This window comes from Chanos chanos, chromosome 12 (genome assembly GCF_902362185.1).
Source record: "Chanos chanos chromosome 12, fChaCha1.1, whole genome shotgun sequence".
In the NCBI taxonomy this organism is placed as follows: domain Eukaryota; kingdom Metazoa; phylum Chordata; class Actinopteri; order Gonorynchiformes; family Chanidae; genus Chanos; species Chanos chanos.
The window spans coordinates 13,507,375-13,533,146 of record NC_044506.1 but is presented as its reverse complement, the minus strand read 5'-3'; the positions used below and the strand labels follow the sequence as shown (position 1 = coordinate 13,533,146).

At 39.7% G+C, this 25,772-nt stretch overlaps 4 protein-coding genes across 5 annotated transcripts; 2 read left to right on the top strand and 2 right to left on the bottom strand.

The window, feature by feature from the left end:
• The first annotated feature begins 1,716 nt into the window (after window positions 1–1,716).
• Window positions 1,717–11,604, top strand: tmem64 (transmembrane protein 64). Of its 2 annotated transcripts, XM_030789235.1 has the most exons (4): window positions 1,717–1,999; window positions 2,353–3,168; window positions 6,479–6,634; window positions 8,220–11,604. In XM_030789235.1, the coding sequence occupies exons 2-4, from the start codon at window positions 2,467–2,469 to the stop codon at window positions 8,406–8,408; spliced, it is 1,047 nt and encodes a 348-aa protein (XP_030645095.1). In that variant the 5' UTR covers window positions 1,717–1,999; window positions 2,353–2,466; the 3' UTR covers window positions 8,409–11,604. The 2 variants fall into 2 exon arrangements, with proteins under 2 accessions (XP_030645095.1, XP_030645094.1); XM_030789234.1 differs by having other exon boundaries at window positions 1,717–3,168.
• Window positions 11,605–15,213: 3,609 nt separating this feature from the next.
• Window positions 15,214–17,355, bottom strand: tdp2b (tyrosyl-DNA phosphodiesterase 2b). The gene is made up of 7 exons (XM_030788506.1): window positions 17,212–17,355; window positions 16,934–17,100; window positions 16,384–16,578; window positions 16,211–16,302; window positions 16,001–16,119; window positions 15,635–15,805; window positions 15,214–15,498 (listed from the first exon to the last, which is right to left on the bottom strand). Exons 1-7 carry the CDS (start codon window positions 17,353–17,355, stop codon window positions 15,214–15,216), a joined length of 1,173 nt encoding a protein of 390 aa, XP_030644366.1.
• Window positions 17,356–18,159: 804 nt separating this feature from the next.
• On the top strand, window positions 18,160–19,296 carry acot13 (acyl-CoA thioesterase 13). Its single transcript, XM_030788893.1, has 3 exons — window positions 18,160–18,304; window positions 18,485–18,669; window positions 18,808–19,296. Exons 1-3 carry the CDS (start codon window positions 18,221–18,223, stop codon window positions 18,962–18,964), a joined length of 426 nt encoding a protein of 141 aa, XP_030644753.1. The 5' UTR covers window positions 18,160–18,220; the 3' UTR covers window positions 18,965–19,296.
• Window positions 19,297–20,235: 939 nt separating this feature from the next.
• Window positions 20,236–23,675, bottom strand: c12h6orf62 (chromosome 12 C6orf62 homolog). The gene is made up of 5 exons (XM_030789286.1): window positions 22,082–23,675; window positions 21,684–21,860; window positions 21,370–21,495; window positions 20,831–20,965; window positions 20,236–20,577 (listed from the first exon to the last, which is right to left on the bottom strand). The coding sequence occupies exons 1-5, from the start codon at window positions 22,208–22,210 to the stop codon at window positions 20,452–20,454; spliced, it is 693 nt and encodes a 230-aa protein (XP_030645146.1). The 5' UTR covers window positions 22,211–23,675; the 3' UTR covers window positions 20,236–20,451.
• Window positions 23,676–25,772: the final 2,097 nt, after the last annotated feature.

Genomic DNA, 25,772 nt, shown 5'->3' with positions numbered 1-25,772 from the left:
CAGGCGCGTGAGAGGAATGCCCTGCGTTGTCGGAGAGGGTTTGTAGGGTCCCTTCAATACCGTGCGCATCGTGAGGACGATATTCTCGCTTCCTGCAATTCAGTTGCTCCTGTGCGATTGCTACCTATTTTGGGAGATCAAAAACACAGAAACCTCATTAGATAGAAACATGAGTACAAATATGACAGAGATGAGCCAAATGTCAAGTTTTAGATAAGACAAGATAAGTGTATTATCGTTCGTTCAAGAAAATGGAATGGGTCATGCCATAATAAATTATATAACAAACGAACATTTTTAAATAACGATATTCAAACGCAGTTTTCGAGAACCTTGTGTATGGTTCCAGCTATGTATGCAATTGAACTCACTTTAGTTATCTTTAAAGCCATTTAAACCGTTAAAAAGACAGTTTGTCATTGACATTAATATCATCCATTTGTAAATATTATAACTGTGATTCACTCGTCATAAGTAGTGAGGTTACAGTTGCTTGTGCAACACTATACCAGATGAAGGACGCAGCGAAATCAAATTTCACGTTGTACAACGCACCGCCAGATTATTACCGCAGGGCGTCTAATGTGACATTAATATAAGGAATGCTCGGCATAATTCTGTTTCCACAACCTTTGTTAATGTGGTAGGTTGATATGATATTGTTATTTCAGATCTTACTCGCTATCTCTTTGGTCTGTTAGAACCCAACTCAGCCTTGTATGGATTTTATGCAAACAGTTCAGCTCACTGAGTCGACTGATTGGGGCAATAAGAATTGGCCAAGAATGGACTAATTTGGACAATAGGAATTCATACAAATATTAGATTACAGTGCCCCCTTGTGGTCATACAATGATGTAAAAAATGCAAGCGTAAACGTTTATTTGCCACACCATTGCTCCTGTGTGCATGCTATTCCTCAAGAAGAAAAGTAAAATTGAAAAATATTCTTATGCTGCCCATTTCCTGATTCACATGTCTTAAGCCTCGGTCAAGTCCATGAAAATGTCTGACCACTTTGTTAAGTTTCCATAAGAAACTGCAAACTGCGAACATTTGAAAATCAAAATTATTTAAATCTTAAAATGGAGGAAAATGGTCTCACGACTGAAATTTAACTTTGTCTTGACTCGATAAAGTCTTTGTTATCATCCCCGACACACCGTGTAGACTACAGAACAGCTGGAGTAATTCCCAACTGCCAAAAGAACGCAGCTGAACATCGTGTTCGTTGCTAGTTCCTTGAGTTCTTGATGAACAGCACCTGAACTTTTTTTTCTGAACTCGAGGCAACTATTCTAAGATAGAGCTAGTGATGGTGGTGGAGCTTCAGCCGGCAAAGTCATTTACAATGACAGTGAAATTACTTAAAGAAATTCAAATAAGGCCTTGATTTGTCTAATTTGAATTTCAGTTCCTTAAGATGCCTTTCATAACATTATGTAGCACTTTTTCTGATTGTTAACTGGACAACCCTGTACATGATTATATAATCCGGTCTGGGACCAACAGCTCAGATATCACTGGTACCAGAGGACAGCTGTTTCAACGCAGCAATTGGAGCGATGTGCGCTTCTAATCTCGCGATGTACTCTGTCACGTGGGGTTGGATACGAAGAATTTTTGGTCACATGAATAGCTTGGAATTCTGGGAAACAAACAGTGGTATGAATAGCGATAGCAAGCGTACACATCATTTACTGTTGCGGGCAAGACCAGGGGAAGGACAAAAGTGATGGGACGTCAAGCTGTCTGACTAAACAGCATCTTTGTGTGAGCTGGCGCTTTCTTCGGATATGTTCATTTTGTATCAAACTGTGGGAACTATAAAAATGGATTAGCTGCAAGACTTTGGCCACGCACATAACTGTGGAGTACTGCAATGATGTGCGCTACTGAAAACTAGGGAGCTTGAAAAGTTGGAATTGTACATTGATTTTAGGACGTTTTTAAATGCAGAGGATGTGAGGGTTTGTGCTGAAACGTTGGATTATCTCAGGTAACAAAAAGAGACGTTCGTGTTAACCTGACATCTGCTTGAACTCGTTCGACGTTGTATTATGATGTCTGAGAGTATGGCATTTGTTTCAGGGAGACAGATTGAGGCTAAGGAATATAAATCCTTGAAGTGGTATGATCCTAAATTGGTTTTACCGAGATAAATGATACGGATATGTTGGACAGTGATCTCAAATTAAAACGAAAAGGCGTGGTGGTGTGCTAGCCTGCTTTGCGACGAGCCGATTCGACCTGTCATAATCTCGGAGAGTCTGTGGTGCTGTGCATTGATTTCTTTTTTTTTTTCTTTTTGTGGTCGTCGTTTTGATATGAGGTTTGTCTTCAATTAACCAGACCTAACCACTTCAAGTCCCCCAAGTCACGGCCAGAGAGATTCAACATCAGGTCGGATGCGACGTCTAATCTGAACTGTTTAATCGGCGGCGGTACCCATTTGAGAGGGCAAACATGTGGAGCTCTGGGTCAGCAACCTTGGCGATCGTCGCGAAAACCTTAAAACATGCAGCAGGAAAGGGGCAGATTCAGCTGAACCGTTGGTTACAGCGAACCCCAGACTCAATGGACTGCGACAAAATAGACATTTTAATATGTAATGCCTTTGATGAGAGAGGCACCGTCGGGAAATCAGAGTCAGACCTCGAAAGCATCAACGACACTGGGGTGTCCTTCATCGGGGACTTCAGGCATCCGTGTTGCATTACCACCTGTTGCTTTAAAAGCGCCCTCTTGGCATGCATATTGACTGCTGTCTGCTTCTCATCTTTGGCTCTTGTGCGCCAATATTTGAAGGACCTTCTGCTTTGGGTTGAAAGTTTGGACAGTTTTGTCGGCGCCATGCTTTTCATAGTCGGTTTAATAACAGTGTCTTTTCCCTGCGGTTGGGGTTACATTGTTTTAAACGTGGCAGCAGGTTACCTGTATGGCTTTGTATTGGGAATGGGCCTAGTGATGGTTGGAGTTTTAATTGGGACTTTCATCGCTCATGTGGTTTGTAAGCGGTTACTGACAGACTGGGTTTTGAGCAAGATTGGAAGCAGTGAACAACTTAGCGCTGTCATACGAGTTGTGGAGGGTGGAAGTGGACTTAAAGTTGTGGCCTTAGCAAGACTCACACCGATACCTTTTGGTCTCCAAAATGCTGTGTTTTCGGTGAGTATTACTGACACACCCATGAAAATACTTTGACAAAGTGTTTCTGTGGTGACTACAAGAGGTATTTTTGCAATGTATTTATACGAGTTAGTTTGAACCTTGATTTTTGGGGTGATATCCAAGAGGACTGACCAAGCTCATTTGGAAGAAAGTCATTTTTAATGTATCTTCGGCTTAGTCTTAATTTATATGACTGAAATCAGATGCTCTCTCCACGTAAAGTTTTTGTGATTGGCTGTACCAAAAGCATACCATACATGTGTTGGAACTTGTTAATGAGCAGCTCTGTTCAAATGTTCAGTTTCACAGAAATTTGCCTCTCAGAAAGCACTGCTCGACACCTTTAAACTTCCAGGTTGTTAATTTGAAATCTTGCATAATATTTCTTCCCATACAAGTTAATCACGTTACCACGTCTCTTTAAACGAAGCTAAGATTTTTGATAAACCAGGATGACTAATCTGTATGATTTACACGCGTGGTCCAAGGTGCATTCACTTGTGTGCTTGCATATGTTTCATGACGGTATGATAATCCAGAAAATGTCAGCTGAGGCTGTTCGCTTGAGGGGGCAGCCATTTGATATTTCATTTCCAAGGACAATAAAACACACAGATCATCTCTGCCTCATAGCCTTTAAGCTTTAACTACTTAACCTCTTGACCATAGGTGTAAATAATTAATCTCCAGTGTTTACTTACCTACTTTATTTGCATTTTACACAAGTAGCCTATTTGTTGTAGAGCAGAGAGCAAACAAAATGATGATGTTTAACAGTACTGAATAAATAAAAGAGAAAAGTAGGTTAAAGGTATTACTTTGACAAACAGCCCACATATTTCATTGAATGAAATAAAAGTGCAAAGTTATACCATGAGAGCTAATAGCATGTGTTTGTAAGGAAGTCTCTGCCACATACCTTCAATGGCCTTTCTGATATTTTGAATTTTTTGAAGCACTCACCAGTTCACCTTGTGTTCATTTTTACTGTAGAATAAACATATGAAACTGTGACATAACACATTAGGCATACAAAACATAGTTTTGTTAATTATTTGTTAACACGAGGAAAATTCAATTCAGGGGTAAAAAAAACAGCTATGGAAGTATTGAAGTACTAACATTTTATTTTGTTTGTAGCTGTCATATACAGTTACGTAATAATTAACCAAGCCAGTTCTTTGCTAGCAAACCTTGAAACAGCATAATGACCTATCAAACATAATGAATCTGACTGTAAATTGACCTCACGACTCTAAAAATGGCAACCACAACTATGGCAGAATGTTCTTAATACAGACCATCTGCATATGTTTTTCTTTCATAGACTAACCATTTGTCACTTAGGATGCATCATTTTTATTAGTGGCACATGTAGTCAGTGAACAAAAAAAAAAGGCTTTGTTGTTTTTCAGCCAGCCACACACGCAAGATGACAGGCTGTGATACCACTGTTGAGTCAGACTCTGTGTGTGTCGAGTTTGACTACTTTTCTACAGCTCACACAATAATTTATGCGTGCAGCTTTGCAGGCATGGTTATCCTCCAGCGCTTTTAAGTTAGTACTGTTTAACTTGCTGTTTCCTTCTGAAGCAGATGTTTTATCTAGGTTGAATGATTTACGTTGCCTCCGTTTAACAGGATCTGTTTGTCAGCTAGGCTAACTTTGGACTTAAACTGTCCTGAGAGACTTAGATGCGAATCCCTTGTGCAAAGGTTAAAGTCGACTCGCCTCATCCACTCGTCACCTTTTTGACCCTTTGCTTAGTGCTAGTGAAAGCTAAGCTGTTTAACACTGCTATTACCAGCGTGATTAGATCTTTTTGACATTCGAGTCTAATAGCTTACGTTAAACTCTGGGGCTAGTTTTCGGGGGGATTTCTCTGAAGCTCTAATTGGACAGAATTTTCATGATTAGCTAATAGGATTTTTTTTGTCACTCAAGTCATGGCCGGAATATAATGTTCATAGCTTTCTGTCTACATGTTGCTTCCATACAACAAGAGCAATAATAATAAATTGCAGGTGCCCGATTGTTTAGAGTAAGATGTGCTTGGGTACCATAACAACCAATAAACAAAAATTTTTGTTTATCTTCCTACTTTGGGTGGATAAGGGTTACATACTAACATCTCTTTATTGGGGCCTGGCCAGTATTTGCGTGTTTTTTCTGTCTGAAAGCCTACAGGAAGTTTATTTAGTCTGCATTATTTCCCTGTTTCACACAACGCAAACGACGAAGGGATCCAAACGTATAGTGCACGGCAGCACTTAGCAGGTCATGTTAGAATTATGTTGTCTCTTCCCTCAGTAAGCACTTTCTCTAGAGGTGGCTACATTTCAATGTGCCCTGCATTTTCTGCTGAAGTAGAATGCAGTGCATTATATGGGTAACCTAACACGATGTAGACTGCACTGCAAGCAAAAAAAAAAAAAAAAAGAGAGAGAGAGAGAGAGGGGAAAGAAAAAATAGTTTCTTGGCATCAGTTGAGAATAAGGCACATAGTCAGGACTAGTGTGCATCATGTTACATTATACATGCATACCAATCCGCAAAGCTCCTTTCAGAACTGCTAAATTACAGAAACAGGTCATGTTTTCATATTAGCGCCTAAGGGTTACTGTTTAGAAACAACAGTTAAGCACTGTGGGAGTCAAAATATTCTTTTTGTGTATGCGTGTGTGTGTGTGTGTGTGTGTATTAAAAATAATTTCCTCAAGATCTTTTGATCAGTGCAATGCTCATCTGTTTTGTGGTATTGTACATATAAGGTGTAAAACAGGCTGTGACCAAAGGCTTGGACGGTCTGATAGGAAAAGGTCAGCATCCTTTAAAACTTACAGAAAATCCCAGTTAGACACAGATTTTTAAAAGGTTTGCCACTGGGTGTTTTTTTTTTTTTCCCTTTGCTGCTGATCTTAAATCAGTGAACCCAAGTCTGGAATAAATTTGGCACGGCTCTTGAGTGCTCTCGTGATCTCTCAACAGCAGACAGCTGCAAAGCTACCGTGCATCTGCCCCTGTGAACACAGACTGCTCAGACCAGCCTGTATTACAGTATAGGAAATCTGTGCAGGAGAGATTCCATCTGCGCCTTCAAGTCAACTTTAAACATTGCATCTGGAGTTACGACCCTGTAAAAGACCAAAAGTCAAACTTCAAAAGGCAAATCTGAGGAGATTTTTAAGAAGATGTACTACTTTATGACGTTTAAGATGCCTTCAAAAAGAGGGTTAATCCTTATGAAAACATAACTGAATGGATTCGCAATGGTACTGACTACCCTGTTCTCTGTTGTCCATTCAGATCACAGATGTATCTTTACCAAATTATCTAGTGGCTTCTTCAGTGGGGTTACTTCCCACGCAGCTACTCAACTCATACCTAGGGACCACACTACGCACGATGGAGGATGTCATTGCTGAACAGAGCATCAGTGGATACTTTGTATTCAGTCTACAGGTGAGCTTTTGTCTACACACAGTCACTGTTCTTTTGCTTGTGAACCCATGTTGAGATGCATTGAACTGTGTCCTGATTCTGAGAAATTTGAATTTTCTCCTCTAACATGCATTATTTGTGTCCTGCCCCACACTGGCGAGGATAGTATTGCCACAGTTCAATTAAACACGAGATACTAGAACCCCTATCCGATGTTCTGCAGTTAGTTTGGCTGGAATACGCATTACGCTGTTAGTGTGTAATTTCTAAATGTTTAATAAAGTTAGCTATAAGTGATTAGCTGGTGTCAGTGGGAGTGTTTGTATAGCTCACTATGTCAGAGCTAGCAAAATTGAAGAGCAATGCAACTAAATATCTATAATAGACACTTCTAAGTTCACAGTTTTTGAAAGTTGCTGTAATTTTGCAGTACAGTCCATCAGAGGTGTGGACTCCAGTCACCTGACTTGGACTCGAGTCAGAATTGAGTCACGATTTTGATGACTTCAGACTCGACTTTGACTTTAATACCAGTGACTCTAGACTTCACTCGGACTTTCCCTGTTTGACTTGTAATGACTTGACACATTTCATAGGTAAAAATATTAAATTTTATTCATTTTATCAAAAAAGTGTGCAGCTATTTACTGATATTCTTGCCCACACGGGACTTCAGAACACCGATGACGTTGCATGTGCAGCAGAGAGAGAGGCATTGGCGCGCAGATAAGAAAATGAGACATCGGATTTATTGCATTCGGTATCTAAGACTACGCTGTTGTAAACAGCAAACGGGTGGCAATGAGTAAAACATGCGGGATCAAAATTACATGATGGTGAAGCAATAACGTCCAACTTTGACACTTAAGGCTGCACAAAGACCGGTAAATTAAGTAGCCTATAATTATCTGTGTAGTAATCTTTGGTAAGCCATGGCTTAAACTAGCAAGATAAGAGCTAGTATGGGTCTACCTAGCTCTAGCTAGACTATCAACCCAAAAACAATGAGCTCTCGACACACTCAGTGTGGTAGCACAATCTTTTCTTAACAAATTGGTTGCAATATCTACCTTTAATCTAGTGCTCCCGCGGCATCATATTACGTCTACATTCTGCACAAACGTCTCACAGACTTTTGTCCAGTTTGATTTTTTTGTAAATCTAATGGTTCATCCTGAGCTAGCGGTATGCTTACCCTGAAATCCATACTGCAAAAGCAACTCACCCCACTCACTCACTCACTCACCCACACACACTTCACTCACTCATTCACTCACGCAGGCAAACTTGCAAGAGCATTAAATTAGTTCGAAGAGTGCACAATAACTTGTTTAGTACTTGAAACATAAGGTTCAGCACTTGGACTTTACTTTGGACTTGGTAATCCTTGACTTGGGACTTGCTCGGGACTTCTCTGTCTTGACTTGGTACTTGACTCGGGACTTCATCGTTAGGACTTGAGACTCACTTGTTGCTTGCCAAACAATGACTTAGTCCCACCTCTGCAGTCCACATAAATTTTTTTTTTTTCAATCATGCTGCGTCTTCAGAGGGCGAGTTGGCATTTATCCATCTCATGATTTCTCGCCTCTCTTCCCCTTCACAGATTTTCATCAGTATAGGTCTGATGTTTTACGTCGTGCATCGCGCACAAGTGGAACTGAATGCCGCTATCGCCGCCTGTCAGATGGAGTTGAAAACGTCGTACATGAACGGCAGCACGACCAACCACAGCAGCTCCACGTACTGCAGCAAAAGAGCATCTGCGGGAGGAGTGATCGTCAACGTGGTCTGACGTCTCGCGTCAACATCGCAGAGATGGGTTTCATCCCTTTTTTTCTGTCAGGTGGCAAAAAAAACCTGATTGGAATCGCGACGCGTAGACGTCGGGTCAGGACGGCTGACATCTGGCGGCTTGCCGTGAGCTCTAGCCGCGTCGCGCGGTCCCGCTGCGTACTTGGCGAAGGTGTCTGTCGTCGCTTCGGCCAAGGACTTTAAAGACCTGCGTACATGTTCGCCACAAATGACCATTAGTCAAGAATTTTCCCCCCTGTGCGTGGGAACACTGGGCCAGTATTAAAAATAATTGAACCAAGATACAATGTTTAAAGAGGTAGTTTTGCAGTACATTTTGGTTTTGAACGTATTTTTGATGGTACTAATTTAAATTAGATTTAAAAAGAGAAATAAATAAGAGTAAAGAGGCTTAAAGCTTGTGAGTTATGTACATGTAAAGAATGCTACAGTGTTGTAGGGTAGGAATTAATATGTCAGATAGATGCTTATATCTATAAGCGATTTAGCTGTTGATAGAAGTCAGCAGTCTTGTTAAAGACAATTGGATCTCATTCGTTCTCATGCATTTTGCCACAGCTTTGGTGTGGTTAAGTTACTTTTTCTTTCTTTCTATCTCTTTTTTTTTTTAACTGGGAGCGTCAAGTTAATTAAGGGCATTATCTGCATTTTTGTTTAGTGTTTCAACATTTTTGTTGTAATGTTGAGGGTGAGAGTAACAGCTGTTAGCCTATTCCATCTGACCAGAAACCTTGACTATGAAACACTTCAGCCCAGCAGGGATCATTTTTGCAGTTCTGCAGTTCTGAGGGGAACAGATGGAATGAGAGACAAACTTCTCAGCAGGATATTTCAGGGATACTGCCAAAAACCCCTGACTATACAAAATGGTTAATGTAAGGTACAGTCTATTCTTTAGCTGTGGTTGAAACTGCTTTTACTTTATCAAAAAATATATACTCGTGCTGACAGCAGAGTTTCACTTTGTTTTAGAAAATTTGCTTTATGAATACTGACACTAATCAAACTGAACTGTCATGAATAATTGTGCCCTGAATTGACTGATGAAAGATTTAAGTTTTACAGTAATCAAGTCCCCCTGTTTTTGGAAAATAATGTGAACTCAGTTTTCTACATTTTTTTTTTCTACCGGCTCATAGCTCCTGAATTACTCTGCTCTGAGATCAGTATATTGAATTTTTTTCATGAGTCTGTCCTCAGCACCTGTATTCCATTCCCACGTATGCACAATCTGGGAACACACCTCAAATGAGAAAATAGCCATGAATTAATGACAGAATAAAGAACCCTACCAACCCAAGTCAAATATTCCATTGTTTGAACTGTCACGGAATCGCGGCATACTTAGCATTTTCCCCTTTAGAGATTAGGATAATTGCATACTGAACTCTCTTGAGCTTTGCGTGTCGTATTTGGGTTTCTACGTGTTTAAATTAGCCCAGGGTTCTCTGTTAACAAGCTGAACAGCACAGACACTTCATAGGTTATACCCCAGGGGTCTCTTGGGTTGATTGGACGTTGGAACGTCAGCTCCCTCGGTGCAGAAGTCTGAATTTAACCGAGTCTTTGTGCCAGAGTGCCCCAGAGTGCCTAGAAGTTCTCTCTCTCTCTCTCTTTTTTTTTTTTTTTTTTCCTCCGTGTTCATCCTGATTAACATGGATTTAACAGTCAAGCTTGTCAAAAGTGTTGTGATGCTTTTATTTTCTGTTTCTTTATTTTATTTCATTTTATTTTGGTTTTATAAATGTAACACATTTTTCTTAAAATATTGTGAAATGTTAGTTTTAAATTATAGTCATTATTCTAATAACATTCTCAGTGGTTATTTTTGGTTTTGCACATTAGTTTTAAGTGTACTTTGTACGAATACGTTTGAATTTCCATGCTGTATGGGTTTTCACCTTGACATTGATAATTCATAAAGGTCAGCCATTTGGAAAACTGACAATCATTGGCTCTCTGAATACTATAGAAGTTAATATTTTTGTGTAAATGTTTTCATGTTGTTATATGTATTTGATGTCCTTATTTTACAGTTCTGCTGCTACTTAGACTTTAGAGTCTGAGTGAAATGCTTACAAGGGCTCAATGATAATATTGCAACTTGACATTACACACTTTTTGGTTACTCTTTTGGATTTGTTGACGTTTACATACCTGGGAAGGAGGAAAAAAAAAAAAAAACCACTTCTCAGGGCGGAGAAGTGTTCATCCTTTTGGTTTGCGAAGCTGAGCAGAGACATGATGCACAAATGGACACATTCCTTGCTGATGGTTCTGTCGTCCAAAAAAAAAAAGAGAGAAAAATCTGATGAAATATACCGATAACGGAAACAGAACCCTTTTCTTTCTTTCTTTCTTTCTTTTTTTTTTAATTCAGAGAGTAAGTGGGTCTTTTTGTGAATTTAGCAATAATTGAAAGCCGATGGAGCTGAAATGTCATCCGAATTACACATACAAATCTAACATTCCTGGGCCTGTGTTACGATGTCAGCCTGCCTTGTACCTTTTTTTGCTGCCTATGACATGACTGGACACTTGTTGCCTACGGTATGTTAGAACATCACATTCACATGGACAGAAAACTCAGACAGATGTTCAAGACATAAGGCCTGTCATGTCTGATGCAAAAAAAAAAGTCATTAATGGACCTTAATTTCTCATGTTGTTGCTTCTTAAATCTTATGGAAGATGATAAGAATATGAGTAAGTAGGACCATGTGTAGAATCTGCATAAGTGTTCTGGCTTTTAATTTATTGGCTCAATTTAATGAAAAGCATAGTTATGCAACAATGGAACTCTATGAAATCCACTGGGGGTCTTTCATAGCTCCTGACAAGTCTTGATCTTAGATTATAGGCTATGGGTACAGCACATTTCAATATGGTACAAATGTAATTTTGGATGAAGGCAATTCAGGTACTATTAATGATCCCCTCTACTCCCTTATGTATCAAGTGCATTACACATTTTGTAATACAGAGAATTTTACAGTGTGTAAAGAAATATTTATCACTGTATCATGCTTGTTCAGTGTTATTTATGAAATAAAAACAAAATCTTATATGTAGCCGTTCTCTGGTGTGATAGAATGAAAGCAAATCTAATGGTCCTGTACTTTTGATACAGTACCACATGATCAAATGCAACTCTTTCATGTTTCTATAAAGATCATCATGAAGGAAAACTTATTGTAGGCAAATCTTGTGTTACTAATGTATGTACATTTCTTACATAATTTACTGAATTATGTAACATAAGAAACCGGTTTCTCTCCTTTGGACAAGCCCTGCCTCCTTTATACACCGTGGGAGTCGTGACACTTGGCTTTCGTAAAAATGACTCTTATCAAGATGAAATAAAGGATGAAGTTTGGACTGGGAGATGCTTGGAATCATCCATATGTGCTGATTTGTTCTTGTCCTGTACTCCATGCTGACTTCCACGTCACACTTCTGTTATCAAGTCATTATGTGAGCACACCCTTTACAAGGCATAGATCCCAAATTCCTATGACGAAACCTCACGATTTCTATCCTTATTCATTAAGTGATAGTAATTAACATGAAAGTTGAAAAAAGAGAAGCAGATTCTACAATGCTACTATTCATCCCTGCCCAGGCACTGAAATAACATTTGCTCTTGGGCCGTTTGTCAAACCAATTTTATACCGCCGCACTGACGGATGGGGAGATGATAATGACGGACAGCAACAGCGTCCAGATTCGCTCGCTCTCCTTGCTGTTCCCTTTGACCACATTTCTGTGGAAGGTGGAAGGGGGTTGGGTGCCTGTTGAGTGTGGCAGATGAGGCTCAATTTGGGCTTCAGCTGTTTCTGAGCAACTCAACGCCCTTCTTCAAAGACATGAGAGCAGTCCGCGTAAGACGTCTGTCCTCAGGCAAACATTCCCAACACTACTCAACACAGAACACAGCAAAAGCAGAACACACCAACACATGATCACAAATGATAACCATCATATATACATATATATATAGAGAGAGAGGTATAGATATATAGATATATATATAGTGTGTGTGTGTGTGTGTGTGTAAGAGTAACTTGCCTTTAGGACACGCACTGCACAATTATATAAAGTAGAACTTGCCTTTAGGCCAGCCACACAGAACATTCAAAGAATGAAAGTCCTGATATAATAAGCCTCTACAGACACAGAGATCCACATTCAGAAACACAGCCAGAATGGAACAATCTGACCCCGTATAATATAGAATGTTTAAAAGATTTAACAGCCTTGACAACGAGAATTTTTTCTCAAGGTTGTGAGAGGGTCACGTGTTTTACATCATACAGCTGCTGGGTCCACCACAGTCTCATGGTATGTGGCATTATACCATCCACCTCTTCAGGATGAAGCACAGAGCCAAGATATCGGCGGTAATCCTTGCTATCGGGAAAGCGGCCCCTTGATGACCTCTCAGGCTATCACGGTTGTATTAACTCTGGAAGTCAGCCACGTTTATGTAACCCGCAATCAACAGCTGAACTGACAAGTGTTTTGGACTATATTCACAGATAGAAGGAAGAACTGCAAACATCTATGGATGTTATGAAAGGGTTGGTAAACCGTAGTCCGCAATGTGACAGGTGCACCGTCGTCACCGGTGGTTGTTCTGGCCTGGTTTACTCTGATCTTTGAATAAACAGAACAAGGAATGTAAGTAAGGTTATAGCACAACACCTTCTTGAGCTTATCAGTTTCAGATTAACATTACCAGGGCAGTATTTTAAGGAACAAAGTTTCTTATTTGACTGACTATCTTCATTAAACATGGTATCAGTCACAAGGCAGACTGCCAGTAGCCACAAATGCACTGACTCCAGTGCTCCATCCTCTGTTAAAGACTTGATTATAGTGCACTCAAGTGGTGGAGAACAGAGAAACCTAATATGTTGTCTAGATACAGATGGGGACAAATTTGTAGGTATACTTCCATGAAAAAAGAAGAGCCCACAATTTTCTCTAAAAATAACTTGAAACTGACAAAAGTAATTGGCATCCATCATTGTTTATTCCATACTTTGCTTTTGATTCAACAGAATATTTTAAATAATAAGACAAGTGAAATTGGCATGGACAAAAATGATGGGACCTCAAACCTAATATTTTGTTGCACAAGCTTTAGAGGCCATCACTGCAAACAAGCGATTTCTGTAGCTCTCAATGAGACTTCTGCACCTGTTAACAGGTCATTTGGGCCACTCTTCCTGAGCAAACTGCTCCAGCTGTCTCAGGTTTGAAGGGTGACTTCTCCAGACTGCATGTTTCAGCTCTTTCCATAGATGTTTGATAAGATTCAGGTCAGGGCTCATAGAGAGCCACTTCAGAATAGTCCAATGTTTTGTTCTTAGCCATTTTTGGGTGCTTTTAGCTGCGTGTTTTGATTCATTAACCTGTTGGAGGACCCATGAACTGCGACAGAGACAGAGCTTTCTGACACCGGGCATTACGTTTCGCTCCAGAATGCCTTGATAGTCTTCCAATTTCATTGTGCACAGATTCAAGGCGCCCCGTGCTAGACGCAGCGAAGCAGCCTCAAAACATAACTGAGCCTCCTCCATGTTTCGCAGCAGGTATAATGTTTTTTTCTTTGAAAGCTTCATTTTTTCCTCTGTGAATATAGAGCTAATGTGACTTGCCAAAAAGCTCCAGTTTTGTCTCATTTGTCCTAAGGACATTCTCCCAGAAGCATTATGGCTTGTCAATATGCATTTTAGCAAATTCCAGTCTGGCGTTTTTACGTTTTTCTTTCAACAGTGGAAGCCCTCCTGGGTCTTCCTCCACTGAGCTCACTGTCGCTCAAAAAGTGATGGATGGTGCAATCAGACACTGATGTACTTTGACCTTGAAGTTCAGCTTGTATCTCTTCACAAGTTTTCCTTGGCTCTTTGTCTACCATTTGCACTATCCCTCTGTTCAATCTGGGGTCGATTTTTCCTCCTGCAGGCGCATCCAGGGAGGTCAGCTACAGTCCCATAGACTTAAACTTCTTAATAATAGTTGCAACTGTTTTCACAGGAACATCAAGCTGACTGGAGATGGTCTTATAGCCTTTACCTTTAACATGCTTGTCTATAATTTTCTTTCTGATCTCATACAACTCTCTCCTTTGTTTTCTCGGGTCCATGTTCAGCGTGGTGCACACGATGATACCAAACAGCAGAGTGACTACTCTTCTCCATTTAAATAGGCTGAATGGCTGATTACAAGATTGAAGAAATGTGTGATACTAATTAAAGAAAAACAGTTAGTTTGAAATATTGAAACTGATAACTGATCTCTTTTCACACTTTCTTTTCTTTACTCTATGACATACCCAAGGCATGCAGGCATATATGAGACAACTGCTTTTCATTTCATCGTTTTTCAGGAGGAATGAAGCATTGTTTCAATGAGCTGTAAGGGTACCAACAAATTTGTTCACATCTGTAAATGCAAGCAGAAAAATCAAGTATGTGACCAGTAATAACCACCACTTAAATTAAAAACAAATTTATTTCAGTTGATTTGGAAGTTTTGAGTAGTTTTATTTCACAACAACTTGAGATCATTAAAATTGATTTCAAGACATCAGCATGAATAACTCAAAAACTATACACAAAAAGTGATTCAGTAAAACCTGCTTTAACGGAATTTAGTTGGATACTGTATTCAAAGCTTCAACATTTAAGCCATGAGAAATTCACATTTTCGTACATCTCACTTCAGCTTTAGTTGACTTCTAGCAAATCGTTATTTACAGCGCGCAACACAAGTCAAAGTTATTCCCCCTCAGTTGTGAAAGTACAGTAGATACCCCAGTGATCACTTGTATAACGACCACAGTCCAATTTCTCCATACCCACCAGTACCATGTGGTCAGGAACCATTTTGGGCCCCTCCTTAGCCGGCCTCAGGTAGATCCGGTCAAAGCGACACCTGCTGACGTAAGGCAAATTTTTATTGCCGTTAGTTTTAGTGTCCCAGGTGAACCTGCAGTGCTCCTGTTTACCCAGCTGCTCCCACACGTCACATACTCCAGGAGGTAATCCTCCCACCTTTACGACCTGGACATAAATTAAAACAGTCTCACACCTTGTCACTTAGACACAGTAGTTCTGTATTAAACAGTATGTATATGGGGGGAAAAAAATCTGTTAACAGTTATTTAAAATACGTCATTTTTTTAAAAACTGATTTTACCTCAGAGTCTCTGAGATTGGTGTCTCCTCCAAATATGACAGTGACGTTGTCAGGTGCCTCTCTTATCTTTTGGAAGACTACCTTCAGTTGGTTCATTCGTTCTGCAGCCTGGTTCTTACAGCTCTCCAAGTGTGAGGTCATCAGATAAAGCTCCTGGCCTGATATACTCACCTTAGAGTGTATAGCAAAATTTAAAAGTCACTAATTAAAATTAAACATAAAATAAAAGACATCTATGAAAAAACATCTGGCATACACAGAATTATAAAAGAATCTTAATAGTTACTAAAATGATAAAAATGAGTTGAATAGAAGAGAGGGAGAGAAAGAAGGATTTCAATCAAGCTCAAAGACAAAAAAACATACCTGAGCAACTATGAGATTTCTCATCATTTGTGTTGTTGGGTAAGAAATGACTTGACTCTCCAGCAGTTTAACTCTTGATTTTTTCAACATTAGTCCGGTGAAATATCCATCTTCGCCCCCTTGAGAGAAAACAGAGAAAAAATGTTTAGTAAAGTTTTTCACTGAGATATGTTTTTATCATAAAATGTAACATGATGAATTATCTCTAACCCTCAATGAAAGTGTAGCTAACGGCTCGTTTCTTCAGATACTGAACATAAGGTGGGACGAGCTCCTGCAGTAACACCACGTCAGGTGTGTATCTGAGGAGGAGAGTGAAACGCACTGTAAGTGTCTGTAACAAAATCGCGTCATTCAAAATCATCTTAATGACGGTATCTTACAATGCCAGGTAAGAGCAAAGGCCCCGAGCCCGCTCTGCCAGGTTTAACGTGTCCAAACCATCCACGTTCCAGCTTAGCAGAGAGAGCTTTCCATTAGCCTTGCTGTCGGCCGGTGTCTGTGCACCTGTCTCGGCCGCTCTGTTCTTCGAAGTGGTATCACTGGAACACGCAGGTTCCTCGTTTGTCAAGTCTATACTGTGGGATAAAACTCTATGTGAAGATCTCACCTTTTTTTTTTTTTATTATTATCATTTAATAACTACAGAATCATGAACAGTATGTTAAGTCTCCATCATTTGTATCATCAGAGTGAAGGGTACTGATTCAATATTGCATTCATTTGCTGAAAATATTAAGCTTTTCATTACCTCAGACATGTATGGTAATTAAAGCAACGAGTCCATAGGAGGAACAAAAAGTGCTATTCAGAGCATATCATATTACAGACAATATATCTCGTGTGGACAAGAGCAGCTGCTCTTTAGGTAAAGTTAGGGCTGTTCAGAATAAATATTTCTATGCACAACATGTGAATAATAAACTTGTTTACCAATCAGATGTTTCTGGTTTAAACTTCTTATTTGTTTCTGAGTTGCCTGTGCCCTCAGGAGGATGCTGCTCTTTTCTCTTGTTCTGTACACTGTCACCTCTCTCTGTCGTGTCCTCTGCATCAAAAACAGACTCCATGTCTGCCTCGAAAAAAGCATTAAGAGCTCTCTGTGGAATTAGGGCCACAACTTGTAAGACATCTGCAGTTCAGTGTGAAATTCAGCCCTTTTATATTTGCACATAACTAGATCATAATCGCAGAACATCAGGTAAGCATACCTCAATTTCCCATTCATTTTCAGCAAGGTAGCACTGCGCTACTGCGCTGTCTGATCCAGTGATAGAAGCAAATTCATCACAAAGACGTAATCTGGTCTCCTCTAAACTCGCCAGTGATTCATCTGACGTTATAGAACTAGTCATGCTCAAAAGGCAGGGTCAGTTAAACCTCTAATTTACTCAACCCAAATGAGCAGTCAAAGGCAAATGCACACTTTAACCCAACCTCACTAGTTTAGAGCAGCACTCGTGTGCTTGCTGTCTGAAAGGTCCAAGAAGTGACGGTAAGAACGACGGATAGGTTAGATACAAAAATATATCTTAATATCTCAAATTACGCCTGACTGTTTTCATAACATTCAACTGCATTACAGCTACTGTGGTGAACGGGGTACATGTATCCAGCGGAACTATTTACCACTTTCGAGAGGGGAAACCGCCAAATAAACTCTGATGTACATTGCTTCCGGCTCAACGTTCTTATTAAAACGCCAAAATAAGAGTGCAAGTAAGCCAGTTTGTGCCGTAAAACAGAGAATGTATCGTTTAAGACTGAACAAGATGATTATATAATTGACCGTTGCATTGAGCTTTTGTAACTGACCAATAATTAATGGGTCTCTGATACTGCCACCTGTCTTGTGGAGCTCATACAGGATTTATGTACTCTCTTGATGCACAGAATGGGAACAACAACCGGGCTCCTTGGTTATTTCGATCACAAACATAATAGGACCCAAATTGGAGCCCAATATGACGACAGGCTGAGTAACAGAAAAGCATAATGAAATTTGAAAAACGTCTCAAATGCGCTCGAACATGAAATACTTTTATTTTGACTAAAAAAAGAGAAAATCACCCGGAAGTACCCTTGTTGTTGTACTCCTGTCTCAGTATTTGTGCAGTATTACCCCCCTCCCCCCCCTCCCCTCCATACACACAAACAGACATCTCAAAATCGAGGTTGACTTTGACGGTGTCCGTAACTACTTTACACTCCCGTGACACAATGGTTTCGTTGTCTCTTAATTCGTTGAAACAGGTTATGCGAGCAATGATTGATTCTAGTGGATTTGATCGAGTTTTAAGAAAGGTGGGTTCTTAAAAATATAAATACCGTAAAATACACTAATTGCAAATTTAAAAGGCCAGTATTTCACAGAATCTACTTCAAACCTTTTGATAATAGCTATTTGAAGCTATATGGTTTTGACATTACTACTGTAAGTCTCTGCGTATGTTGCTATGTCAGAAACTGAGTCTTTGCCCATAGGTAGAACTCGTCTCAGCCAGTCCGGGCAAAGTAGTTTGTCAGATGAAGGTAGAAGAAGAACACACAAACCGAGGTGGGACGCTCCATGGCGGACTAACTGCCACACTTGTGGACGTGATCTCTACTACTGCATTATTATATACCGAGAGAGGAGCGCCTGGTGTTAGCGTTGACATGAATATCACGTAAGTTTATATCTGTACAGTCAATGTCATCAGTAATGCGCATAGTTACCAACAGCCACATGCTAGTGAAGTCTGATAACCCTATGACAAACTAGGCTCTGATAGTCATGTCATTGCAGTCTTTGTCGTGATTTACAGGTACATGAGTGCAGCAAAACTTGGGGAGGATGTCTTGATTACAGCTCAAGTCCTGAAGCAAGGACGGACATTGGCCTTTGCCACAGTGGACCTCACGAACAAAACCACTGGAAAACTTATTGCACAAGGGAGACACACAAAGCACCTGGGTAGTTAATTTGGTGATAATCATGATTTTTTAGGTTTCAAGAATAAGATGCATCAAATCTGTCATGTATTTTTCTTGTACATACTGTTTAAGTGTGTGTGTGACCAATAAAGTACTTCTTCTTCACAAAATAAACACAATGAGACAGTTTCAAGGTTTGCACATATTTGGATATGTTCAGCAGATTTATTTCAAGAGAATTATTGCGAACATGACGGGAAAACCACAAAGAAAATGACCCACTATCACCTTTCATTTGAACTTAGTGTATTAGAAAGGGAGAGAGAGAACGTAATGATTTTGTCTTGTTCATCCAATAAAGCTGGCTGACAAACACCAAGTCCCAATCACTGCAATAATTAGTACTTTTTTCCTTTTTTTTTATTTTTATTTTTTTAACACAGGGTTCATCTATCAAAGCAACAAATTCTAATTATCCGTCAAATTTCTCCACAGCATCTTCCTCTGATCGGTACATAAGCTTGAACATTAGTCTCCCTCTGCAAACCCACCACCAAGGACAAATTGTTTCAGTAGCTTGAATGTATAGTGCATGAATTGCTTTCTTGGTTTAAAAAAAAAACAAACAAAAGAAAACTGATCATCTGAACTCCAACCTGAAAAGACCATCAGAATTCATTCAAAACATCGCTTTCTGTCCAGTCATGCATGAACTGCATGTTTCCACACCCCCATTCCCCTTAGGAAGCCATCCTCCAGAAATGACTAAAATACATGAAAAGTAAGAGTTGACGTCTCATAAGCAAGGAATGACAGTCAAAAGAAAAATGTCCAGCGTAACTAAGGCAGCTGAAAGAGAAATGACAAGCAATGCCTACACCAAATTAGTTTAGACAAGCATTGTTGACCTTTGTTAAGTAAGCTTTTTTTTTTTCAGGAGGAACACCCAAGCTCATTTGTCCTTTATCACTGTATGATTGTCATTACTCTTGAAATCCCTAGTTTCTTTATTTCCCCCGAAATCACAAGACAAGTTAACAATCCCTCAAGACAATGCCATATAACCAGTCCAAAACAAGAGGACCATCATGAAGAGACCTCCTTCATTGGTTCTCACTGAGGATGATAATGGCTTTTTTTCCCCCCAACGTAAAGAGTTCCTTCGGTGACTGGTGTTGTTGAAAGTGCTGCTCCAAAAAGAACAACCACTCAAAATCAATGTTCGTGCAGGTTCAAATAACAACTGAAAGAGTAGGGGAGTAGGGTAGCCGAGAGGGGGGGGGGGGGGGGGGGGGGGGGGGCAAAACAAAACAAACAAACAAAAAAAAAAAAAACGAAAAACAAAACAAAAACTGTTTAAGGCTGGATTAAGGGGAAAAAAGGGAAAGAATGGACTAAATTAACCTCAGAATGAAATGAGTGGTTAACAAAAAGGAGAGTTCCAAGCACAAGTTCAATTCTATTCAACAGAGGGATGTGTAGATTAGGTTAACTTGCTTCGGCTGTTTCGGTGGGGTGTCTTTCTTGTGTCTACTCTAGTCTGGCATGTATGGACGGAGGTGATCCTCAATATCTCCGACCCCCCAACAGGTCAGCTGGTCCTGAGGCAGGTAGAGACAGAGGCTGCACAACTTGAAAACTGTGGCCTTGGTTTTTGGAGTCTGCAGAAAATAAAAGTTGGACTTTTTTCAGTAACTCCTCTCAGAAACAAAGAAGCAGGGAAAGCATCAAACCAACAATGACAGTCTCATCCAAATCTTTAAAAACAATCAAAGGCCATGTATACATGTCTAAGCATGCTAAAGTGTCAGGCTATCTGCTGCAGAGCCGCATTTCTGTCTAATGTGCTATGCACATCTGGCACAGTTTACTATGAATGGGACTAAGGCTGTATTATTCTTAATCAGTACTGACCTGTAAGTGCTGTTTGTCCATAAAGAGGAACACAGACTGATTGGGGTTGTTCATAACCATCCCAGCCTTGTCCTTCCGGCCCAAAGCATGCAGGAATTGTTTCTCATAGTCTCCATGATGAAATTCAAACTTGGCCTGTGGATTTAAATTGGAACAGACATATTTTTAAGGGACTTGTAAAAGGTACTGCCTGACAATAGAGAGATGTATCCTATATACACGACCCACAACATTTTCTGTCTGTGGTTGTGTGTCCCAAGAGTTCCTATGGCTAGACATGTTGTTGCTATGTAACATACTGTCAGTCACATAAATAAATTAAATCAGTGCACAGCATGCTCTACCAAGAACTGATAACACTACTTTTATTTTGAAAAGATTCTGACTCACTAAACACAAATCAGATGAAGAACATGCTGGCCTTCCATTCCCAGTCTGAAATATGCTTGTGTTTCAGACTGCCCAGGTGAATGTACTTTCTGTTTCCATGACATGTCCATAAAAGAAGTGTGTACTATTTACTGATTTGTAACACATACCTGAACAGGCCTAAATGGTTCGTGGTCAGCCCCCTTCCATCTGGAGAACAGGAGACAAACTATCTTCTCTATGTCATTGCGGGGCCAAAGGATAAAGTCCATCTCCTGGGTGCAACCTATGACATCCTTCAATTGCAAAATACAGAGAAAAGAAGAATCTGGCTTAACTGGTTCTCTGAATAAGAAAGTAGTAAGAAGTGGTCCGAAGGACACTGATGCTGATGACCAAAATGACTTAAGGAACATGCAAAATTCAACTGTTCTTGCAAATGACAGAAATAATATTGGGTTTAGGGTACAACTGAATCACTTACCCTTCGCATTGACTGGTAGCGAGGGGCATGTAACTGCACAACATCTTTTTGTAGAAGTTCTAGAGAACTCTCTAAGGAGTAGCTGGAGTCTCGCACACCTTTCAGAATACTCTCCTCATAGTTGTTAGTCATCACAGGAACCACTTCAGCTACCTCAAAAAGCGCAGACTTCTTCTTCTGTTTCACAGTAATCATGAGAAATGAAAAGATACCACCAGTTACATATTTTCTTCTTAAAGTGTAAAAAAAACAAACAAAAAAAAAAACCTCAAATGATTTTAGGCTGCCTAAATGAGCTCCAAAAGGACATACTATACCAAAGGTTACAAATCGTGTGCTTCCCAATGTATAAAGGGATTTCATATTGTAATTAATACTTCATTGTGCAAGTAAATTACTTTTTCTTTGAACACGAATGCAATGTAGATCTTGAAGTCGAACTGGTCAGCCAACGATTCCCTTTTCTTCCGAAGCTGGGCACGGAGGCGATTTCTCGTTTGGTTCCGTCGAGACGTTGGGTCTCCCATTGTTATATTGATGGTAATCAATTTTTTTTTTTTTTTTCAAATTAAAAAGAAAAAAACTTTAAGGTTTTGAGTGAATACGAAGCACTTAAGTTACCCTCTTAAAAAACGCGAGAAAGCAAATGTACCCATTCTAATGGGGAAATATAATTCTTATAGGAGAGCTATGCCATTTTAAGATCAACAGGGAAGGTGCGCATGGGTTCAATAGTTAGTAGCTCTTCTACATGTTATTTAAATCTAAATATTTTTAACCATGTTTTTAAACCCGAACAATAAATTTGTTTTTAAACCCGAACAATAACTTTAAGGCCAAATAAATGATTCAGGAAGTCTCTCCTGTTAGGAGTTTCAAACGGGTTTCTTAGAAGAAAAACAAAAACACAACTAGTTGTATCGTTACAGGTGTATCTGACAAAAATGGCTGCTACTTTGAAACCCCATGCTGACAGCTTTCTCTAAGCGAAACAGATCACTAGCTTAAGATTTGCAAAACCGCTTCTAAACTAACGAAAAATTTGCTGTCTTTTCAAAGCCTCGTCCATGGCTGACAATTAAAGTTTGTGCTCAACTAACTGTAGAGAACTCTTCAGGAACGTGTAATCGAATAGCTGGGGTACAGACGACCATGGCAGATAAATGCAAATGCCACAAGATGTTGGCACCAAGAGGAAATACAGAGGTTGCTGGACATCTCGGAGGTCACGGCCACGAAACTGGCAAAGAGTCTGCCGTGCCACTGCTGAGTCCCATAATGAGGTCTTGCGGAGGCTGACAAGCTAACTTGCGCTAGCTAGTGGAACTTCTCGTAGTCAGTTAACTTCACTGCCAGTTAACTTTATCTGGAACGCTACATCTTATTTTGAGTTCTTTCAGTGAGTTGGACCTTTATATAGTTAACTTGCTAACGTTAGCTATTGATTCGACTGTTACATTTTCAGCCTGATTTCAAAGTGAGTTGGTACCAGTTTACGTTATGCTAACTTAGTACATGGGTTGTGCGCGGATGTGATTAGATTGGCTATCGTTAGCTTACGAGCAAGCTAGCTGTTGTGGCTAACTCGTCACCATCTCGAGAACTAAACCCACATACATTATTGCACAATTTTACTTAAGCTTTGACTTTCATTTGATATATTGACGTATAATCTGATCACCAACAACAAACGAGTAAGGAATCTCTCCGATGTACTGAGGCTTCGAGGTAGTCGCAAGTCAACTCCGCTTGTTTTCGAGCTTTTTTTTTCAATCGTCACAACCAACCTACCAAACCTGCTAGGCCATGTCAAGATAAATTGACAAACCAACTGAAATCCTCCGTTCTTTCAGGTATCAAGCGGCGGGATTTGCTTCGCGGTGGACCCATAATTATGAAATAATTATGCAAAACGACTTTTGATCGATTTTTAAAGATCTCCAGGCCAACGACTCGAGTTTGTCAAAAGAATAACAAGCTGCTCGCTAGACAAACAACCCAAAATGGCTGATCAGCCTCATACAATTCTGCAGACGCGACGTAACGCGCATGTGACAGCAAGCAACGGTAATAACTTTCAAAGCACCAATCGCGTTACTGGTATTTTTGCAAACGCCCTTATATTCAGCTACTACAGTTCAGACAAATTCTGTATTAAAGTAACAGTAATTCCCAGATCAAAACTATACGTGTTCCTGCAGATTGAACAGCATACATGAACAATACTGCAAAGGGCAGTTTTGTTACATACACTGTATATACATATTATGCAGGGTAGACAAAGACTTGTGTGGTGTGGGAGGTCCTTTACTTATTCTTAGAGAAAAGGGAATCATATAGATGGTGCACAACAACCCATCATTCTCACTTCGGCTGATCGTCGTCACTCCGAAAAACTGGCACAATGCGCAAATATTCCATTGAAAATTAAGATAAAATTTAAGCCCAAGGACAACATGCCAGTATTTCCATCCGTAAAGTAACTGCATAAGAAAGATAGATGGTGAGTGAGTTTAAAGTGTGACATTTACTTGTGAAGTTGTTTCCAGTTTTCAGTTTTAATGAACTCATGAACTGTATTTTTTAAAAAAATGCATCATGTAGAATTGAATTAATTAATATATCATGTAGGAATTGTGAAATACTGCAAATTGCTGTCCAACACCACATATTTACAAATAACTGCAGCTGATGTGCCATCAAATATTTCTCTGTGTTCTTATGTTTTAAGGTGTAACTTTGTCTTTTAGGTCTATTCATGGCCAGTGAAGACAACCAAGATGAAACAATTAATCTTTCTGAGCTTCTTGGTGCTTGACTTGTAATGTGAGAAATTTTCAGTTTGGTAGGTGAGGCCAGTAAAAATGAGGCAAAGATACTGGATGATGCCAAGGCAGAGGACCCATACAATGGCATCTCAGTTGCATCTCAAACTCTGTTTTGTATTAGCAATGACTGTTTTTTTAATTGTTCTAGCAAAAAACGATACATTCTTTTTTGTGACTAAATTACTGTTGGAAATCTGGAGTTACAATAAATCATTACATGCTATCAGTGGGCCCAGCTTCACTAAAGCCATTCCTCATGGAGAGTTTTGATACTAGGCCAGACTGTTGAGTAGATGGAGGTGATAGCTTTTAAGTGCTGTGCTTTGGTGTACCCTGGAGCAGCCTATCTCACACATTGCATAGAGCTTTTCCTGTGCTGTCAACAGTTGTTTTGCTGTAGCACTTGATGAAGCAGTTCTCCAGGTGTGCAGTTGCAGTGACATGAGCTGTTATGCGTGTCATGTATATTTCCGCCTACCATGGGAGGAAGTTCTGGTTTTCCAGGTGGCAGGTGAGCAGTAGCACCCACTCACTACACCCTGTGTATCTCTAATCTAACCTGTCTTGTTGTTACTGCCTGTACAGGAATAGACATTTAGCTCTGGGCATGCCATGTTGACTTCTCACTTTAAATGTGATTTCTTTAGAAAGAGTCATTCTTGTAAGAGAGGTGTTGCATTTTTACGGATTATTTTGTCAATATATGTAACACTCTCTAATTTAAAAACAAACAGTGATGCCTAGTTTAAAGAGATGTCTAATAAGACAAAGAATACCTAATGAGGGAAGTGTTAGAACAATCACATCCATAATGTATAATAATTTTCAGAGCTTTAGACGTGAAAAATGTCTGTAATCGCTCTCTGTGTAGCTTTTGGACTCTGAAGGTTAAGGTACCATGGATACAGAGAGCTTAAGCAGAAGCATGTCCATCCTCGTGTCCTGTGGCTGAGCCTATCCCTGGGTTTGACAATGAATATCCGTTGAATCCTTTTTTTGTCATTTGTGGGACTTGTTAGTCTTTCTTCTTTTTTGTCTAAGGCACAGTGATGTAGATAGATTAGTTTGTTTAGAGGTCTTTGGGACATGGTTAGTTTATTCTGAACTTTCATTTGTCCCAAATGATTATCATAGCTGTGCCATCAAATAGTACTCTTGTTACATGCTTTTTATACTAAACTGTAAAATCTGAAACTGAATCCATTCACATTATCAAATTATGTGTGTTATATCTTTCTGTAGCCTCAACAAAATATACTGG

Excerpts from the sequence above, each read along its gene's own strand:
- tmem64 (XM_030789235.1), top strand. The coding sequence starts at position 2,467 with ATGTGGAGCTCTGGGTCAGCAACCTTGGCGATCGTCGCGAAAACCTTA. Across the intron at positions 3,169-6,478 it reads TCCAAAATGCTGTGTTTTCG|ATCACAGATGTATCTTTACC; the intron begins GTGAGTATTACT and ends TTGTCCATTCAG. Across the intron at positions 6,635-8,219 it reads ACTTTGTATTCAGTCTACAG|ATTTTCATCAGTATAGGTCT; the intron begins GTGAGCTTTTGT and ends TCCCCTTCACAG.
- tdp2b (XM_030788506.1), bottom strand. The coding sequence starts at position 17,355 with ATGACTAGTTCTATAACGTCAGATGAATCACTGGCGAGTTTAGAGGAG. Across the intron at positions 16,120-16,210 it reads TAGCTACACTTTCATTGAGG|GGGGCGAAGATGGATATTTC; the intron begins GTTAGAGATAAT and ends TTTTCTCTCAAG. Across the intron at positions 15,499-15,634 it reads CCAATCTCAGAGACTCTGAG|GTCGTAAAGGTGGGAGGATT; the intron begins GTAAAATCAGTT and ends ATTTATGTCCAG.
- acot13 (XM_030788893.1), top strand. The coding sequence starts at position 18,221 with ATGGTTTCGTTGTCTCTTAATTCGTTGAAACAGGTTATGCGAGCAATG. Across the intron at positions 18,305-18,484 it reads TTGATCGAGTTTTAAGAAAG|GTAGAACTCGTCTCAGCCAG; the intron begins GTGGGTTCTTAA and ends CTTTGCCCATAG. Across the intron at positions 18,670-18,807 it reads AGCGTTGACATGAATATCAC|GTACATGAGTGCAGCAAAAC; the intron begins GTAAGTTTATAT and ends CGTGATTTACAG.
- c12h6orf62 (XM_030789286.1), bottom strand. The coding sequence starts at position 22,210 with ATGGGAGACCCAACGTCTCGACGGAACCAAACGAGAAATCGCCTCCGT. Across the intron at positions 21,861-22,081 it reads CATTCGTGTTCAAAGAAAAA|AAGAAGAAGTCTGCGCTTTT; the intron begins GTAATTTACTTG and ends ACTGTGAAACAG. Across the intron at positions 21,496-21,683 it reads GCTACCAGTCAATGCGAAGG|GATGTCATAGGTTGCACCCA; the intron begins GTAAGTGATTCA and ends TTGCAATTGAAG.